The 20,042-nt window shown below is 40.1% G+C and overlaps 3 protein-coding genes across 7 annotated transcripts in view; 1 reads left to right on the top strand and 2 right to left on the bottom strand.

Annotated features, from left to right (window-relative positions):
* Positions 1-439: 439 nt before the first annotated feature.
* Positions 440-9,187, bottom strand: tubb5 (tubulin, beta 5). Of its 2 annotated transcripts, none has more exons than XM_040117576.1 (6): positions 9,156-9,187; positions 5,029-5,319; positions 2,283-2,391; positions 1,909-2,019; positions 1,563-1,807; positions 440-1,440 (listed from the first exon to the last, which is right to left on the bottom strand). In XM_040117576.1, exons 2-6 carry the CDS (start codon positions 5,083-5,085, stop codon positions 628-630), a joined length of 1,335 nt encoding a protein of 444 aa, XP_039973510.1. In that variant the 5' UTR covers positions 5,086-5,319; positions 9,156-9,187; the 3' UTR covers positions 440-627. The 2 variants fall into 2 exon arrangements, with proteins under 2 accessions (XP_039973510.1, XP_039973511.1); XM_040117577.1 differs by having other exon boundaries at positions 1,909-2,016.
* Positions 8,704-16,682, top strand: flot1b (flotillin 1b). Its single transcript, XM_040117584.1, has 13 exons — positions 8,704-8,837; positions 9,758-9,808; positions 11,029-11,104; positions 11,344-11,434; positions 12,109-12,252; positions 12,413-12,532; positions 12,944-13,039; positions 13,183-13,335; positions 13,585-13,766; positions 13,883-13,928; positions 14,186-14,323; positions 14,898-15,062; positions 15,154-16,682. Exons 2-13 carry the CDS (start codon positions 9,766-9,768, stop codon positions 15,181-15,183), a joined length of 1,284 nt encoding a protein of 427 aa, XP_039973518.1. The 5' UTR covers positions 8,704-8,837; positions 9,758-9,765; the 3' UTR covers positions 15,184-16,682.
* A 78-nt stretch (positions 16,683-16,760) lies between these two features.
* Positions 16,761-20,042, bottom strand: part of ddr1 (discoidin domain receptor tyrosine kinase 1) — a 43,818-nt gene continuing 40,536 nt past the window's right edge. For all 4 annotated transcript variants that reach the window (XM_040117487.1, XM_040117488.1, XM_040117491.1 and 1 more), the window contains one exon: positions 16,761-19,127. In XM_040117487.1, the coding sequence (XP_039973421.1) occupies positions 18,987-19,127 (141 nt within the window). In that variant the 3' untranslated portion in view covers positions 16,761-18,986. The remainder of the gene's footprint in view (positions 19,128-20,042) is intronic.

Raw genomic sequence — 20,042 nt, 5'->3', positions numbered from 1 at the left:
TGGAGCAGTGGAGAATAAATACCTCTAGATACTACACCTTATGTAATATCCAAATAATATCCAGTAACCATGTCTGACCTATTTCATGTCTATAATATGCAATCTATGGTCTGAACTGAGAATTTGTAGAGTTTACTAAACTGTTTTATATCGGTATGTTCATGGAACAGACATGGAACTTACTCATCTATATATAACAAAATTGAATGATGCATTGATATTTGCAATTGCTGCAGGAAACAGCACATGAATGCATCAAAACCGTATACTACAGAAACTGCTGATCTCAACTAAGTTAGCCTTTATCCATCTGTGGAAATCCCCCTTGATACCAAATCCTTTATATTGTGATTGTTTTGAAATGTGATTGAAATTTAATGGCATAATTGTAATTAATGTTTTACCAGACAACTGAGAAAAATTTATACATAACCATTCATGAAAGGTAAACAAGTTTTTATTGACAACTTTATTCGCAGTGAATGACAAGGGATATCTAATGTACACTAAAGTTCGATTCTAGTTATGCTCTTAACACTATGTTGGTTCCTTTGTTACTGTTGTGGTCGTTCCTTTTTGATTATTTTTCGTTTTGGCATTGATGTCTTGACCTTCACATTTTTATCTTCAAGCATCCTCTTCAGCCTCCTCCTCAAATTCACCCTCTTCCTCAGCAGTGGCATCCTGGTACTGCTGGTACTCAGACACCAGATCATTCATGTTGCTCTCTGCTTCAGTGAACTCCATTTCATCCATACCTTCACCTGTGTACCAGTGCAAGAAGGCCTTACGACGGAACATGGCTGTGAACTGCTCGGAGATGCGCTTGAACAGCTCCTGGATGGCTGTGCTGTTGCCAATGAAAGTGACGGCCATCTTGAGGCCACGGGGTGGAATGTCACAGACAGCGGTTTTGACGTTGTTGGGAATCCATTCGACGAAGTAACTGCTGTTCTTGTTCTGCACGTTGAGCATCTGCTCGTCAACCTCCTTCATGGACATGCGGCCACGGAACACAGCGGCGACAGTCAGATAGCGGCCGTGACGTGGGTCGCATGCGGCCATCATATTCTTGGCATCGAACACCTGCTGGGTGAGCTCTGGAACTGTGAGGGCACGGTACTGCTGGCTGCCCCTGCTGGTCAGGGGGGCAAAGCCAGGCATGAAGAAGTGCAAACGGGGGAAAGGCACCATGTTGACAGCCAATTTTCGGAGATCAGCATTGAGCTGACCAGGGAAACGCAGGCAGGTCGTGACCCCACTCATGGTAGCAGACACCAGGTGGTTAAGGTCTCCGTAGGTGGGTGTGGTCAGTTTGAGAGTGCGGAAGCAGATGTCGTAAAGAGCTTCGTTGTCAATGCAGTAGGTTTCATCTGTGTTTTCTACAAGCTGGTGGACTGACAGGGTAGCATTGTAAGGCTCAACCACTGTGTCGGAAACCTAGGGACAGAAAACACACAGAGCCTTTCTTCAATCTCGTGATCTTAGAAAGAAAACTTGAGGCAAGAGACACTAAAATTAAAAACTAAAAATTGTCCTGCTATATTACAAGAGTATGTTACCTTGGGGGAAGGCACCACACTGAAGGTGTTCATGATACGATCGGGGTACTCCTCACGGATCTTGCTGATGAGCAGGGTTCCCATACCGGATCCAGTTCCACCACCAAGCGAGTGGGTGAGCTGGAAGCCCTGCAAACAGTCACAGCTTTCTGACTCTTTGCGGACCACATCCAGGACTGAGTCCACCAACTCAGCTCCTTCTGTGTAGTGACCCTTGGCCCAGTTGTTTCCAGCACCGCTTTGACCTGGAGAGGAAGCAGTGACATACAGGTGAGCCATTCTTTTCCCCAGTTCATAAAAGGCTTTAGTCATTCAGTAACACAAGAAATGTCTTTATTCCACCCACCGAACACAAAGTTGTCAGGTCTGAAGATTTGCCCAAAGGGTCCAGACCTCACAGAGTCCATGGTGCCAGGCTCCAAGTCCACCAAAATGGCCCGAGGCACATATTTACCTCCTCCGCAAGAAAGAGAATGAGAGAAGATGGAGAAAGAGGGAAATAAAGAAAAGGGGAGAAAGCATACCAGCTCAATAATGCGGGAAACTGCAGTCTTGGATGTTACACTGGATATTTAATGTGAGAAAATCAATGCATGACAGGAGACGTGAGAAAGTAATAGCATGTCTAATGTCATATTTCAGAAGGAAATGGCAAAACTGAAAATATGTACATGCAATATATCCTTAATGGATAAATCATTTGATAGAAAAGCAGCTAACCTGTGGCCTCATTATAGTAAACACTGATCCTGTCAAGCTGCAAGTCACTGTCTCCGTGGTAAGTCCCTGTGGGATCGATGCCGTGCTCATCGCTGATCACTTCCCAGAACTGCAGACAGAAAATGGAGGGTATCACATGTCAGTTACTTGCAAAAAAATATGCATCTATCCATTAGCAATGTGGTTTATGGGACTTCGGACTTTAAATGAGAAAAACAGCAGTGGGAGTTTGCATTTTTGGACTCTGATGAAAATGACAAGATTTTTCCCCTTTCACCAAACCATATCTAAACCCATTGCATACAACGCAGCTGTTAATATTTCCATAGTCGCTGACTGACGACTTAGCAGAATGCGGCTCTTTCAGATGTAAAATGCAAAGGAGAGAGCACAAAGGAGCTACAGATCACTCCGCAGGCAAAACTGAAAATAAACTCCATTTGCAGGCAGTCACGGTGCACTGAAGACACAGATTGTCTTCAGATCTGTAATCATGTCGTGTTCACTCTTAAAGACCACACTCAGATCTTTAAGGTGGTGTATGCATTAAATCCAATGTGGGTGTGACTGTTGCATAAAAAGGCAACCATTTGAATGCACATATTTTTATGATATCTTCCAACTCAGACATTTTTCTTTTTTTTTGGTCATTGAGCCTGTGATTTTCTGCTAACAGCAGCAATAGGAGGATTTTGAGTAATCTGGATAAGCAGGCTGTATTGCGGCTCAGTACTTAAGAGATTGAGAGTCCGCTGTGAAATAAGTATCGTGACATTTAAATAAGACCATGTAAAACAAAAACGACCAAGTGACCTTAATATGAGGGAGATCACAGCGCAGCAGGACAGTGAAGAACAAAGAGCCAAAAAGGAACAGCTGAAAGACTGAGAAAATGACGAACATTTGACAGCGACGCGATAGATGGCTATCAGTCAAGACTGAAAATAATCATAGTGAAAGAATGAGGACAATAAGCAAGAGAGCAATGCCACACCCTGACCTAATTCACCACAATGTAGCCCTTCAGCAGTTCTGTCAATCATATCCACTGGACATCTGATTCAATGGGTCCTAGGGGAATGGAAACGAATGGTGATCCTCATTGCTGGGCCACCAGTAGTTATTTTAACACCACGTTGGACGAGTACAAAACAAAAATTATATTCCATGATTTACAAAAGGGAGATGGAGATAAATTTCCTGCATTGAGTCCAGTTCCGTAAGGCTATACCTACACATCATTTACTGCAGTTGGCATTCTTTGGTGCGACTGCTAAAAAAATTCCATAAAAATATATATGATTGTTATACATTGTGTTTATATCCTAAAGCTTTCCTGCCAAGACATTGACAGCATTTGCACACTGAGTCAATTGAGAACCCAGTGACTTCACCCACTGTGCATCAGCTGTTTCCTCCATTCCTCCCCCACCCTGCCCATAATTTGGTTAGGAGAGGAAAGACATTGATTACAAAGACAGCCCCTGCTTCACTAGACATTAAAATCTCTGTTAGCAGAGCATCACGGCGATAATGATTTATCCTGTAAAATATGGGCCATTGTTCATGTCGTCTCCAAACTATATTTGAATACCAGGGCAAGATTCCTGCTTGAGTTTGAGCGGTCACACTTAAACATATGCTCCCTGTAGCAAATGATTAGTTGTAAAACAAAAGGAGATAGTAAGACTGATAATAATGGGCCAAGACGAAATGCATTGTAGCAGACTGGAATTGTTAGTGGACTCCAAGACTGGGTGGGTGATGTACTGATGTATTGTAGGCCGACTTGAGAGGCACGTCTGTGGGGCTCTATTTGGTAAAATAGAGTTTAAAATGCTTTAAAATGATGTAGAAATGACGAAAGAAAAATCAGTGCGGGCATTTAAATCTTAAAGGCACTGATGATGTCTCTCAGTAGATGGTCTTTTTAAAGGGAGGAATTCTTTACCAATTATCCATGCCACACCCTTTCCACTGCCCCCCTGCTTTCTCACCAGCTGTAACGGCAGTCTGCATCCGCAGCCCGCAGAAATAAAAATCTAATCAATATGGACTATTGATCCATCAGCCATTTGGGGAAAAATAACTAGGCCTCCCGTCCCAAGCTCCCACTCTTTGTCTGAAATACCAGTCATATCTTGCCTGTGCAAGACAAAGAAACCCGAGTGCGGACTCCACTGACTGAAGGGCTCTGACAAGGGAAGAATAGGCTGATTTTTTCCCCCCTCTCTTTTCCCACAGACAATGTCTTGAGGTCAGATGGATCCACGGCGTTGAGACGCAGACACGCCCGGTGTTGTCTGAACAAAACCCGTCGAGACACAAGAGCCCCGTTATGCCGTTATTTCAATGCGAGCGAGCACGGTCCGCTGCTCCACACCCACCTACCAGTTACCGCAGTGCACAAGATTCAGACAGAAAAGCACGAAAATGAACTCCAACAGTGGCTTTTTCCTATTGATGAGCGAGGTTTTTTCTGATTTATGATGTGTTGAAATACACAAAAGATACAATATGTATGACAGAAATTGTTTTTTTTTTTTATTTATGCACAAAGAGACAAAAGGAATCCTTTGTCTTTATACATATAAAAAAAAATCGGCTACATTAAGGCTTTTTAAAATAAGTCTAACCAGTATGTCCTGGATAATGAGTCTGGGGCGTGACAGTGACACAAAAACATCATTTTGTAAAAGCATAAATAAATTCTTAACAAATTTTTTTTTCTTTCAAATCTTCTTACCTTGGCACCGATCTGGTTACCGCACTGGCCGGCCTGGATGTGCACGATTTCCCTCATTGTGACTGCTAATGTTGAAAGACGACGAGCAGGGACGTTACTTGGCGAACACTAGGAACCCACCGCAGACTGTGTGTGAGCGTGCCGGACAATGGATTTATAATGTTGGAGCGTTTCCAGAACGAGGCTGGGGCAGGGGGGGGGAGAGGGCGTGGCCAGACCCCGGACCCAGCTGCCGTTTTACGGGGATTGGCTGAGACGACCGACCCGGAGACGGGAGGAGGAGGGGCACTGCTGCAGATCGGGGAGTGGAAATTACATAGAAAGATGGGCCAGAATTTTACCGGCTGGTGTCCAGAAACACCCAGAAAGATGTAATACAGGTTTTTTTTTTTTGTTTCAGATATGAGAGGAGAGTGATAAATCAGCGATCCTGCACCCCTCCCTTTATTGTAACTATCCCTGCAAAGAGGGCAGATAGCAGAATATTTTTAGACCAGATGGGGTCAGTCAGCTAAAGCCCCTCTTCTCAGGGTCCTTTGGCATTGTTTGGAAATACCTGGGGTTATATGTTCTCACCACAAGGTCCAATCAGCAGCTGTTCTTGAGCGTTTTTTTTTTTTTTTTTTTTAACATATTTACACAAGGTTGGATGATTCCCTCATGTTCCTTAGTCTGACAAACTGTTAAGTCACTAGACCTGGAGTCATGTTACTCCTGGTTGTGGTGCATCGCATCCGAACACCCTGCTTTTTTCGTTTAAGACTTGTGTAGCTGTGTAGGCTAAGCACTGAATGTGAAAAAGGGGGATGGAACTGTCTGCAATGCAGCTGCTTAGTCATTATTTCTGACATGATATGCTCTGTAAGTAGTCGGTGCCAGATTAACCGCTTGAGGGGCTGATTCCCACTATACTGTATTATTTCCATCCAGTACTCTAGAGCTGAAAGAACTGATTGGAAATTTCGATTATTAATGGATAATTTAAGCCTTTTTTTATTTCATAAGTTCAAGCTTCTTAAATATAAATATTTGTGAATATCTATGACAGTAAACTGAATATCTTTGGGTACTTTATACCTGATTAATTATTTATAAATGACCTGTCAGACTAATAAATAGATAATGAAAATAAAACTCCTATGCTGGAAGAATAACACCTCGCTCCAAGTTTTCTGAGTGTTGGTGAATTTAAATAAAACACATGAAATAGGTAAAAGGAAGCGGCTGGTGATCCAGCTTTCTTCGTAGTGTTTGTTTTGCTGGCTGGCTAAATGTGTTTTGTTATGTGAAATAGTGTACGTTTTGTGATGCAAGACACATTTCAGAGAAATCTGACAATAAATTGAAATCAAATCTTCATCTGCAGATGCTGTTTGACCAGTTGTAGTGGATGACAATTTTGATGTTCAAAATTTGTTGTTGTTTTTTCTGGGAATTTTTAATGACCTCTTGGCCACATTTCTTAAAAGCTGACATTTATTCTTGACCTTGGAAACAGCAGTACATAATATTCTCTGCAAAAGTGAGCTGGCACAGCCTTATAATAAAGTTGTTTGCATATACATGTATGTATGTATTAATCAGCATAAAAGTTACCCTTTAATGTCCCGGGCCTCCAAGAAACAATGCTGTTCTGTAAGAGTAGGATTATTACCTACAGATGTGGCAATTAGCTACAACTCTGTGATCAGCACAAACCAAAGATTTGATAAAAGGAACATGTTTCAGATATTTGAAGTTTAGGATACAACTTGCTGATATACTCAGACAACTGCTAACAAGGCCTTCAAAACTGATGGAATAGGCCTTGAGGAAAAACCTCACCCATCCTTGACTCAGTGACCTGGACAAAAATGGAGAAGGAGATATCTTCCCTTCTCCAGGAACCGCCACGCCTGTTGTAAAGAGCCTGGGGTAGATGGCTGACGCCAGAGTGGAAGGGATGGTTAAGCCAGGCCCCTGCTCCCAGCTCCCATCAGACAGTGAGGAAAAACAGGAGCAAATCCAAAGCCATCCATGTCTGTATAACGATCAGATTAGGGTTTTAACAGTGGATTATAGACTATGAACTAACCTCTGCTACTGGGGGATTTTTATTTTGAAATAAATGAAATAGTCTAGTTGGATTTTACATTTTACATCATTCTTGATATTACATTTTGCTAGAACTACTTCAACTAAATATATATTTTACTTAACTTGGTGTATTTTACCACTAGAGGTGGTCATTACGAAAAGCCTGACATGAAAAGAAAGCATGTTTAAATCTGTGTTGCTTTTTACTACCATCACAATTTCCACACTGAAGACATTTTCCATTTACGTGGTGCACCTTTATCAGTAAAGCTGTACCACTTAGTCTAATAGTAATGTAAGACTCAGTTTCTATTGTGCACATTATTACTGTCATATCTAAATGTATAATGCATGATGACTTGCATATACTGGATACATTATTCCAGTAGAGTCATCAATCATGAGGAGGAGTATTCTTGAGATCCATTAGTGACTAATAATATGTTGCTGTCATTTTAGTGCATCAGTCATATACAACATAAGCTATGTACCTTTTTTTTTCTAGGTAAACATTGATGGGTGAAGTTTGAGATTTTATATCAGACAAGTAACGTATGGTTTCAAAACCAAACCTATCACCATTCCAGTTTTGTTATCATGTGTTTTGCATCGTATTGTTTTCTGTCTGCTACATGCCGTATCCTCTGTTTTAAATCATACATTCAACGCACAACTAAGCAGTAGAACTTATTATGTAGGAATATAGGGTCAGGCAGGTCTACAGACTTTGCTGAGCTAGCTCCCAACTGATGCCTTGGGAAATTCAAGGGAGACCAAGGTCAATGGAAATCAACATGCCACCTCAAACTGCTCAAATCAGACTTTTCAGTCCTCAAAATTAATTTAATGGTTACCATATATTTATTGTCCATGCTGGAAAGTGAGAACAGTACTTAAAGTACAATTTTGAGGTACTTACAATTATTTCAATTAAATGCTACTTTATACTTCTGCTCCACTATATTACAAAAGGAAATATTGTACTTTATACTCCACTTCATTTATGTGAGAAATACTGTTATTAGTTAGTTTTTAAATCGAGATTTATAAACCTATTGAATACATCACATTTTAAGGATTCAACCAGTCTTTCCAAACCTTTTTGGCTTGGGAAGTCTTGAAAAAAAAGGTGGCGGCTTGTTTTTCTTCTTAATCATTTCGCAACCCCTCCAATTTATCTTGTGACCCTTAGGAAAGGGCATGACCCCCAAATTAGGAACCACTGGATTAAAATGCCTTACCGTATATAAAGAAGTTAAACCTCAACCAGCTACAAGAACAAAATGCTGCTTAAGCATTGATGCATTAGTATTAGCAACCTAAGGTCACATAGAAAAATGTAGTACGGACTGGTAAAATTTTAAATCTAGCACCTTTACCTGCAATTGAGTATGTTTAAATTGTTGTGCTAGTACTTCTACATAAGTAATGGATCGGAGCACTTCTTTTTATTGTTTAAATTGACACAGATAGATAGATAGATTGATTGATAGATAGTGCGAGCAGACTTGATTACATGGCCTTAAACGGCGGAGGTGCAGTTTTCACTATCGACCGCTAGGTGGTGTCAAACAGACGTCATCGTTGTAGTGAGGATGGGCGTGGTCAGTGGACGTTTTCATCTCCAAACAGACATTTTTGCCATTCCTCTTAACGGCTTTGCCCGACCTTGGCAACAGAAAACTCGCCTGGATTTATTCTATAAAGGCTTTTTGGATATTGCTCGGATATCAGTAAGTTGAACGGCGTGATCTGTTCGATTTGTCCCATCGTTTGGATGTAGTTAGTAGCTGTAGTTTCAACATGGGACTGCCGTTTGCCACAGACGTTTTAACGTAATCGGCACACACCCGATTGCGTTGCCTTTTAACAGCTAGCTAGCTAACTTTAGCATGCGAGCGTGCTTTGTTTGCAGACTGTTATTCGGTTTTAAATGTAAAATACTGTATGTCTGACGTTATTCTTGGATCACCTAAGGTGTTTTTGCAGCTCTCACTATTCAACAACATATTGCTTGTTAGGTTTTTTGCGCAACAACCAGACTGTCCTACCTTGCGACTGGAGGGCGGGTATTAATGTTCACCGTGAAAATATCTGTGAAGCTTAGGCTTGAATGATTGACATAGACATGTGTCAATTATAGGTTATGTGTGATTTACTACCATGCACTTACCTACCTTTACATCCAAACAATACTTGGATACAGTAACAAACTCTTGAGATTACGATGTTTAAATATAAACAAATATGTGGATGTTAATGTCAGTCTTATTTAATAGTGGTGCCATCAATTTGGGGTGCATTTAAGGTCATCCCAAACCCCAGAAAATGTTGTTTGTTACTGCCATAAAAAAATGTTTTTGAATTTAACTTCAGTGGAGGTAAACAGTGGGCTGTGTAGAAAGTAGTGCATGTTTACTACACCGGAGAAATAAATATTTTCTTTTGGTGTCCTATTTAGTTTCACATATCTATTACGTTGGTTTTTCCCAGTGTATTTCCAAATACACTCTAGTGAAATCTAAGGATACACATGATGCTGTCTTTTTTTTTTTTTTTTTTTTTTTTTTTTTTTTTTTTTTTTTTTAGCTAAAGGAATTAATGTTCATACTTTGACAAGGTCTTGTATCCCCCCCCCCCCCCCCCAAATCAGGAATCAAGATGTTCTACACGTGTGGACCCAATGAAGCCATGGTGGTGTCTGGTGAGATATTTGCTTGATTTCTATTGCCGTTATCTCATGGTTGCGTGATTATTTCTCACCATAACACAGGCTATTAGGAGACCCAGAACATTTCCTGTTGGGTAATAAATCATTCCGGGTTCCAGGATGATGTATTTTTCTTCCAAACTACAGCACGTCTTTGTACTACACTCTGTAATGAGTTATTCCTTGTCAAATCAGACAGAATCCAGGAAAGAGGTTGTAGCACCGTCTCAGATTTTGCTCAGAGTTTGTCTATATAGTGTTTGGGTTCCAAAACTAATGGATGTAAAAAATGTTTTCTGTTCAGTTCCAGTGTTTTTATATTTCTTTGGCCCTTGAAATTTTCGAATTTTTACACTCTCAAAAACGCTTTATCTGGGAAACCATGTTTGGGCATTAATATCTTGAAAGATATTATTTTGTACCCTTAATTACCATACATCAAGCAATGTCCATGTACATTTTTTATATTCCTTCTTGCTACCCCACATACCATTTTGCTTCTATGAAAGCGACCAAAATATGCTACTACTGTTTGTTTTATTTATAATATGTTCATGTCGATTAGTGGTAGAGACCTCAAATATTGGCACAAAATCAATAAAAGATTTTATTTGCAGAAAAAATAAAATAATGAATGATATTATATTGGTACAAACATGTGGGTTTGTAGAACCCTTAATATCACTCTCATTTAGAAATTTTTTCCAAATCTAGGGCCCTATAAAATAAAATGGCATGCAGTACAGGCTTTTAATGGTTGGTAATACAAAAAACATGTTCTTTACAGGCTTTGGTTTTGGGACCCATTCATGATATATACATGGTTTGAACAAAATCTGAGACGGTGCTGCAACAGCTTTATCTGATTTGACCCAGAATGACCCTAATGTGTCATTGTAAGTATGTAGTAAAAGGAGACCAGTTCTGTGTCCAGTGGACCATTACACATGTCATCTGAATGATATAATCATCACATTTTGTAATAAGATGAGATTGAGAAACACTTATTGTCAATTTGAAGTAAACTATGGATTTTCCGTCTTGCTGTATTATGTAGGCTCAAACTGTTATGAAGGAAATGTTTGCTCACATTGTTGTAAAATAATTTTGCAAGTTGAACTATGTCCTGTGCCAGCTGCTCGACATGAGTAACTAGCTTGGATGGTAGTTTAATGTTTATGCTTTGTTTTCTCCCCTCTTCTCTTTATCTCCAGGCTTTGGCCGTTCTCCTCCTCTTATGATTGCTGGAGGAAGAGTGTTTGTATTCCCATGTATTCAGCAGATCCAGAGGTGATCCTCTTTTCAGTCTCTGTTTGCCTTTTCTGTTATATATAAGTAGAACATAGCTGCCTGCCTTGGTGAACAAATAAGGAAATAAGCGATGACATAACAGACAAACAGTTATTGGGCAGCTGGTCTTAAGTGGGGCTGCTGATTTAATTTCCTCTGTCTGAATTTTCATTCTTGTTCTGTCCTATTAAATTTCATCCATTCCACCCTTCCTTTTATATTATGCCATTTCTCCACAGAATCACCCTCAACACCCTGACTCTGAATGTTAAGAGTGACAAAGTCTACACCCGCCATGGTGTCCCTATCTCTGTCACCGGCATTGCACAGGTATGCTTTGAGAAGTGTATGACTGAAATGCTGTAAGGTTTTTACTAACATGAGTCAAAAAGCTGTGCCTTTTGGTGACTATTTTGCATAGACACCAAAAGGCAGGGAAGGAGGTCTATCTAAAATCAACATGCATCTACAGAAATAGACTGTTGTACATACAGGCATGGGGCTCACTGTATGACTGACATAATAATGAATTGGAACAAGTAACTACTATGGGATTAAGTTAGAAATACAAAATACAGAAACACAAGAAAATTAAATTAAGTACAAATACATTTGCAGAGCAAAAGTCTCATCAACACAATGTATAAACTCACAGCGTTCGGATTCAGTTCAATTTACCATTAGATGACACTTGAAAAGGGTCCCAGACTGGATGGACAGGGTCAATGGGACGCCACCATTGGGAAAGAATTAAAATGAGTTTTTGGTTATTTGCATTTTTTGACAGAATAGAATAGAGAGATCAAAACATCTGGTTGTGGCTTCTTAATTTTTTTTTTGCTACTAACTTAGCTTATTAAATTGTGAACTTAAAATCAGATAAAGCCAGATTTGTGTTCCTGTTGAGAACCATTCATTTCATGTTCTATCTGAGTCCAACCTTGCCATTGCCACTTGTTAAAAGCTACTGATGTTTCACATTTTCTTTATCTGTCTTTATGTAGGTGAAGATCCAGGGCCAGAACAAGGAGATGTTGGCCACTGCCTGCCAAATGTTTATGGGCAAGTCTGAGGCTGAGGTTGCCCAGATTGCACTTGAAACACTAGAGGGACACCAGAGAGCCATTATTGCCCATTTGACTGTGGAGGTTAGTGTACTGACATTCGCAAATAGATTTGCTTGACAATTTCCACCCATAAAAATGGTTCAGAGGTATTTTGTTTATGATTCATCACAAAATTAACCACATAGTAAAGCTATATACTGTTTATAATGCCTTTAATGAATGTATCTATCTGTGAGCGCAGGAGATCTACCAGGACCGTAAGAAGTTCTCCGAGCAGGTCTTTAAGGTGGCCTCCTCTGACTTGGTCAACATGGGAATAGGTGTTGTCAGCTACACGCTCAAAGATGTTCATGATGATCAGGTACTTTATATCCGTTTGGGTTCATTTTCCTCTGATACTAATGACAAAATTCAGATGATCAAAGCACCATACTGAACACTAGTTACTGGAGCAGCAGGAATCTGTAGTGTCACTGTAAACCCACATCTTTTTTTTATTCGAAAAGATTTTAGCTTGGGATGATTTCCTCTGTAACAGTGAAGCACTTATGTGATTGATATTGACTTGACTGTTTCTGACTCAACTGGCCAACTCCTCTGTGCATTAGTGATGACTTAGGTCTAGGCTATAAGTGCTTCCGTGGTATCCACAGCATCTCTTGTTTATGTTTGTCTAATGCACTACCTTCCTTTTTATTGATCAAACTGTGTTGTCTCAGAGTTGACTGTCACTGTTTCCCTGTCTGTCTGTGTCTGTCTCTTGCTCTCGCAGGACTACCTTAATTCCCTGGGTAAAGCCAGAACAGCCCAGGTCCAGAAGGATGCCAGGATTGGAGAGGCTCAGTATAAACGGGATGCTGTCATCCGGGTAAAATACCCTCTTTCTTCGTTCTTCCTTTTTGTCATTCTTCCTATTTGTTCATATGGTTAACCTGAAAACAAGAATGCTCCATCATTTGAAAAGCAGTACAAAAAACTTTCTGTTTATGTCCCGCTACTGTTGATTTACAGGAAGCCCATGCGATGCAAGTGAAGGTGTCTGCTCAGTACGAGAATGAAATTGAGATGGCAAAATCCCAGAGAGACTACGAGCTGAAGAAGGCCGCCTATGATGCTGAGGTCAACACCAAGAAGGCTGAGTCAGAAATGGCCTATCAGCTTCAGGTACAGTCATCTGTTCATGAACTGATCCTCTAGGACCACGCTCTGGGTATTTCTTTTGAAATGCTTTAAGTTTGCTATGTTTTTGTTATGCTGGTGAATTTTTGGCCTAGGTCTTGCCAGTCTGTTTCAGCTTGACCACACCTTCTCCAAAGGTTTTGATTAGACTGGCTGGTCCAGTTTTTACCATTAAGTCATATTGTAGATAATATTTGATCTGAATTTCCCTTTTTCTTCTGCTTCCCTCATCAGGTGGCCAAGACAAAGCAGCGCATTGAGGAGGAGACGATGCAGGTTCAGGTGGTGGAGAGGACACAGCAGATTACTCTGCAGGAGCAGGAGATCATCCGTAAGGAGATGGAGCTGGAGGCCAAAGTCAAGAAGCCTGCAGAAGCAGAGAAATACCGACTGGAGAAGCTGGCCGAGGCTCAGCGGTGAGTACAAGAGCATAATACTGTTGTCTCGTGGGGTTCTGAAGAGATTTGAACAATTTGCATTCGCAAGAGTGTGCATCTGTACAATGAAGCTCAGTCTCTCTTCTCTCCTGCAGCCTGCAGCTCATTATGGAGGCTGAGGCCGAGGCTGAGTCCATCAGAGTGAGTACTGCCACATTTCCTTTATTTTTTTCTTTCTTTCACACTTCTTATTACTCTTCATGGGAAGTGTTACAAATATTTCCTCCTTTTCTCATCTGATAGGTAAATGATCATATTGCAACTATCTACTCCCTGTGTTGAATTATGTCATTTGTATCCTTCATTCTTTTCACTCTCGCCAAACATCACCATGGTCAGGACTGATAGTCTTGTGCCCTTCTATTGTACGCTTAACTGTAATTTATGTGTGCTTGTAGATGAAGGGTGAGGCAGAGGCTTTTGCCCTGGAGGCTAAGGGCCGTGCTGAGGCTGAGCAGATGGCCAAGAAGGCGGAGGCCTTCAAGCAGTACAAAGAAGGAGCCATGGTGGACATGCTGCTGGAGAAACTGCCACTGGTCAGTCTAACTGTCATGGGTGGATGAAGGAATGATGGATAAATAATGTTAGAGATGTACGATTAAATGCTATGCGATTATCAGGACCATTTTGCTTAGTGTTGCTTGCATTGTCAACTTTGGGTTTTTTATTATCTGTAGACTTGTCCTTCATAGCATGGCTTTATGACATAGCACCCTCTGTATTGGTTTCATTGTATTCTGAATGAGTTTTAGGTCATTAGTCAACAGTACATTCTTTCAGCTCTATTCATTTTTAATTTGAAATATTTTTTTAAATAATTTTTTTGTGTGATTTTTAAACCTTGTGTGAGGCTTAATTTGATATTTAGAGAATAAAAAATCTTCTCACAATTTATTGAAGTACTTTGACTGCCATTATCTTGATAATTTTTTTTCAGTTCAAGAAAAGGAGCTGGTTTTATTGTGGAAGTGCCATTTTTGGCGATCTCTTCACAGTTTTTATTCATAAAAAATCCAAAGCACTTGTTAAGTTTAACCTTTCCTTTTTCACACTTAAGAAAGAATATCCTCTTCAAAGTGTTGACTTCAGTTTTTTTTGTTTGTCCTGCAGATGGCAGAGGAGATTAGCAAGCCACTGTCGGAAGCCCACAAGGTAACCATGGTTTCCAGTGGCAGCTCAGAAGTGGGAGCAGCCAAACTGGCCGGAGAGGTGCTAGATATCATGACCAGGCTGCCAACCACTGTGGAGAAACTTACCGGAGTCAATATTTCCCAGGTACACTGGAGATGTGTGCAAGAGATGGATAGATAATGTATGAGGCTGAATGACAGGTGCAGGTGGTAACTATCTCAATGTTTCTTCACAGACTGGAGCAAGGACCACCCTTGTGCGTTAAGAAGAGAGGGAGAATAGAAGTAATCAGGAGAGGTGTCACCAATAGCCAGACTAAGAGCTCCAAATCTCCACCTTGTGCCGACAACCACTGTAATGACATCGGCAACAGCGTAGCCCTGTCCGATTGTCTGTGTGCATGCATTTCACTTGTGTGTCTCTCTTGCCGGTTCCTCCTCCATCTAAAAGGGATGGGAATTTTTCTTCCACCTTAATGTCGTTTCTTTTTCATGTCCCTGATCTGAGCTGTTGTGTTTTCTGGGATTCGATTGTTGATGAAGCTACTTAGTCTGCCTGGAGGAGACAAAAACATCAGCCCACTTTAGCCAGTGATAGTAGAAGTAAAAATTCCTGTCAGTCTTTTTATACTTGACCATCAGTATGCAAGTTTTTACCTTCTTACTATAAAATGCCTCATTATCCCTGTATAGGGACTGGGTCAATAAACTGTTCTTTTTTTTTTTACTTTTTAATGTAGAAGAAAAGGATTTTTTCTTTTCTGTGCCTTTCAATTTAATGAATGCTGTTGAGGTCTTTTTATCACAGCATCTCCTCACACTTTTGGGAGTGGGCGTATTGATACTATCATCATAGTTTTATACTATTTATTTAACACTACCTAGCTTTGTGGTGATCATAAAAAGACAGACAGACCTGGGGTGGCTCTAGTTTACTCCACAGGTCTCTTGGTTGTAACCGATTACATTACTGGGCCCAAAATAATATCAGTTGCACTGCAAGTGGAAGGATTTTCTTTGTGCTTCAGAATGAAGGGAAAGGAAGTGGATAATGGAAGCCAGTCGAAAGTATGCAAGTATGAGCTGAAAGTATGTTGATGTGGAAGAAAACAGTTTTTGACTTTTGCTGCAGTGTCCTCTGGAGTGGTGACCTTTATATTGCAAAAGTACAGAAGGACCATCACTAACTAACCAACTAATGATGTTTTTGCTGCCTTGAGTTTAAATTGCAACATGGGAGATAGTATGATTTTTGCTGTCTTTTTTATTCATTGTACTGATTTTTCCATTACAATTTGAGGGTGATTTTTAGGTCTTGTAGGTGTAGGAGGTTTTTGATGACAGCCCAGTACCTCTGATTGGGAGCCCGGGGGCAGTGTTTCCTCTTTCTTCAGATGCCTCACCAACTGTCCAAAGTTTTCCAGCTACCAAGCCTTAGCACTTTGTTACCAACAAGTGCCTGGTTAAAACTCCAAAACAGCCAAGTCAAGTTGACTTCTCTAGTTAAGCTTATCACTTAATCTATCAGGGAATAATTCCTTATATATGATAACTAATCATAAGCCATTAGCCATTGCTGTAGATGAAAACCAAAACAGTCTCTACTCCTTTTATATGTTCTTGTGACTAATCTTTTACTTTTCTTTAAAAATGTGTTGCTGTATGTCTTTTAAAGTAACCCAAGAAGTGGTTATAGTGTCAAATAGTAAAGATTTGTATGTAGTGAAATGTTCTAAGACAATAAAATATGGCTTAATCACTGAAACCTGTTGCTCACTGTTTTTTCACCTAATATTTTTATAGACCAAACAATTGGCAGGTTAATCAAAAATGAAACCGATCATTAGTAGCAGCCCTAGAGCCCATCTTTATTTATTTGAAAAGGTTAACTTTATTAAAACATCTACAAAAATAGACAACACAATGAATTACAATAGCATCAAGGTAGCAAGCGTTCTACAGCGATACAGAAGACCCCAAATTTGACAAAAGAGCTTTCTATATATTAGTAAAGGAAATTTTGTCCTTAAAATATGTACATACTATGACGTTCAACTTCAAAGACACAAAAGGATGAAATCAGACATCAAGGAGTGTCTAAGTACATACAGTATATATAAAAAAATATGGGTTTAGCAGAACTACAGTGTATCAAAAATGACTCAAATGGCACAACCATTCATAATCAGTAAACATGTAGTACTTGATAATCTTGATCATCTCAGGACTAATTTACAGTGCTATACAAATCAGTAAGGTAGATGCATTGATTCTACCGCGGTCAGCTTAATGTACTAAACATGGGATAATGCAGAGGTTGATGTTGACATTCACACTAAAAGTCAGTACTCCCTGTACCAGCATTCCCTGTTTGAGCAATGCCATAACTGGGTTTTTAAAATACAGTAATGCATTTGGATGAGTGAACATTTCTCAACACACAGAGTTTCAGAACAAAAGGTTTCCATACATTTAAAATGAGATGAGCTGATGGTGCCATTCCATTTTTTAAATAATATTTTACATCTAATGGTTTGGCAATACCTTGTCGGAGATGATTTAAAAAGGCAAACAGATTATGTCCTTATAAAATACATCTGCGATGCATTTTGATCTCCCTTGGCAAATATCTTAAAATCACTGCAGGTAAAATGCATCAGAATCCACACCGAGAGGAATCATATCATATCAGGCCCCTCAAAGAGAAGAGATTCATCATGGCTCGGGGGGATACGCATGTAGGACTTAAAGTGCAGCTGGTTGTGGAATTTTACATCTATCTTTTGTGTCTGGGTCAAAGCCAGATACAAAAAAAAAAAAATTTGCCAAAACACCTGAGCAGGCGCATCTAAAGATGTCCCGTCCACTGTCCCGGGTGGCAACATTGTCTCCCTGCTTGGAAAAGCTGTTCCAGTTTACGGGTCACATCTCAGTCGGCAGCAGCAGATTTGCCTCCTCTGTGTCTTTTTCTTCCAAGTTTGAGAAGTCTATTTGGCACCAGGGATACAGTTTTTTTTTTTTTTTTTTCCTGTGGCTTATTGATGGGGTTCAAATGCCTCTAACACTTTGACAATGGGCGTCGGTGGTTGAGAGCAAACTTGACGTGATCACACTGAAGAGAGGGGGCTGTTGTTGTCTGGTCCACATCATTTCACATCACTCCACACTAACTTAGACTTAGAGCTGTGGATGTGGGTCATTATGTAAGGTTTTGGGGCTGAGATAAAGGACTGATGATGGGTCAACAAACATGGTAAGTTCTCCTATCATCCAAGGGGTCTATACTGCCAAGTTAGCCATCAGCTATGTCTGAGTGTTAAGATCTTTTCTTAGACCTGTTTGTGTCTGAGAGAAATTAATCTTACGGAATTAAACCAATTTAAACATGTAGAGTAGGCTATACATACTATAAATACTAAGACAATCCCTGTGTAGGCAGTTTTATCTCTGAACATCTGTTCTGTTCAGAGAGCTTTGTGTGTCATGTGCAGCCACAGACTTCACAGTGCATGTGCACCTTAACCTGTTACCCTGCATGCAGCATTTGAGATGTTGAATACAGAGAACTTCATGAAACTTAATAACTGTTCTTTCCCCAGCTTGCTATGGTCATGGTTTAAAGCATTTTCTGCTGTTTAGCGTCTGCAGCTTCCTGTATTTTGAACTCTACAGCACTTCATCCACATAAACCATCCACCAGTCACATAAACCGTCTTTGTATGTTAAGTATCTGAGAAGGTGAGAAAGTTCCTATGCAGACTGTACCCGCCACCAACCACTGAAATGTAGCTCAGACTGTTACCTATCTAAAGCTGCGGTTAGTTTTGCCTTTGGGGTTGGAGTCTGAAGTAGAAATAAACCGAGCCAGCGGTGTCTCAGCCCCATCCCCCCCAAAAAGTACAAAATATAAAAGCAAGCAACCCACTTTCCCCTCTTATCTGCATCTGCTGTGCAGCACCGCCACCACACTGATTCAGACACCTTCCCACTGTAGCAAGAATGCGTAAACGCATGGGACTTTTCCGCTCTTTAACGTTGCCATTCTTCTTGAGTTTCTCTAATTCGCTCTTTACACCATGTTCATGGCGTCCTCAGTGAGGAAGGAGTGGATGTAGGCAAAGGAAGGGCGGAGCTTGCAGTCTCTGTTCCAGCAGCTCAACATGAGCTCGTAGAGACCCTGAGGACACACAGCCGGCTTGCTCAGATACACCTGGAGGGGAGAAAAATGTATGGAAAAGGGGGAATGAGTTGTATAGTTGGACCTTTTTCATACTCTGGCATCTTTTCATGCCCTGATAAAAAAAGTCACCAAGACCAAATACTGGATGTAAATACGGGAAACCAGAACAAAAACTTATTTTACCGTATTTAATTATTACAGATAACAAAAAAAATAATAGTTATTGGTGTAATAGTGTTTGTCTTCTGCTTGTCGTCAGTATGAGTGCACGCTATACCACTGGTTTGTAGATGAGTGGTTATAGGAGTTTGTAGATAAATATGTCTTGTAATTAAGCCACAGAAGTAAAACGAAAACAAAAAAAGTACCAGTAGATATTTATTCGTGAGCATCAATGTGTAACTTTTAGCTTGTAATTACTCCAACAGTTAAATAGAGAAGCCACTAGAGGGCCTCTGATATCATGAAATCCCACACTCTTGGAAAGAAGGGCTCTAGTTGCAGCTTTCAGTAGCCTCTATTATACTGTCAAACCCCACAAATGTGAGAAAGAAAGGATGACAATAATCAGTATAAACACTGTTTGTTATTATCGGAATGAACAACTAAAAACTGATACTGAGTGAGACCAGTTCAGATCTTCAGCAAATCAGTGATGTAGAGAGCAGAACATTCACATCATGTTAGTCACTGCTGTTTGAGCTGCAGTAAATTTTGACACACACAGAGTATCTGATGAATAATCATTCAGAGCATACGATATATAAATGGGAAAACTCACCTTCCAAACTCCCTAGAGCTAAAATGTGAGTAAATATTGGACTACTTGGTCTACTTTCTGTCTTCTTGAAGTCAAATATCAATTTAAAAAAATCACAGTTTAACAGTAAAATTTCGGCAGCTTCATCTAAAAAAATAATTGACTGACTAGGCTCTTATGTACCC

This window comes from Xiphias gladius, chromosome 22, assembly GCF_016859285.1.
Source record: "Xiphias gladius isolate SHS-SW01 ecotype Sanya breed wild chromosome 22, ASM1685928v1, whole genome shotgun sequence".
Classification (NCBI taxonomy): Eukaryota; Metazoa; Chordata; class Actinopteri; order Istiophoriformes; family Xiphiidae; genus Xiphias; species Xiphias gladius.
This window is presented reverse-complemented; position numbering and strand designations above follow the sequence as displayed.

Bases quoted from the DNA above. Each gene is read 5' to 3' on its own strand.
- flot1b (XM_040117584.1), top strand. From the start codon at position 9,766: ATGTTCTACACGTGTGGACCCAATGAAGCCATGGTGGTGTCTG. The intron at 12,253-12,412 runs GTTAGTGTACTG...CTGTGAGCGCAG, and splicing joins TTGCCCATTTGACTGTGGAG to GAGATCTACCAGGACCGTAA. The intron at 13,336-13,584 runs GTACAGTCATCT...TTCCCTCATCAG, and splicing joins AAATGGCCTATCAGCTTCAG to GTGGCCAAGACAAAGCAGCG.
- tubb5 (XM_040117576.1), bottom strand. From the start codon at position 5,085: ATGAGGGAAATCGTGCACATCCAGGCCGGCCAGTGCGGTAACCAGATC. The intron at 2,392-5,028 runs GTAAGAAGATTT...TTCTGTCTGCAG, and splicing joins GTAACCAGATCGGTGCCAAG to TTCTGGGAAGTGATCAGCGA. The intron at 2,020-2,282 runs GTTAGCTGCTTT...TTTCTTGCGGAG, and splicing joins TTACTATAATGAGGCCACAG to GAGGTAAATATGTGCCTCGG.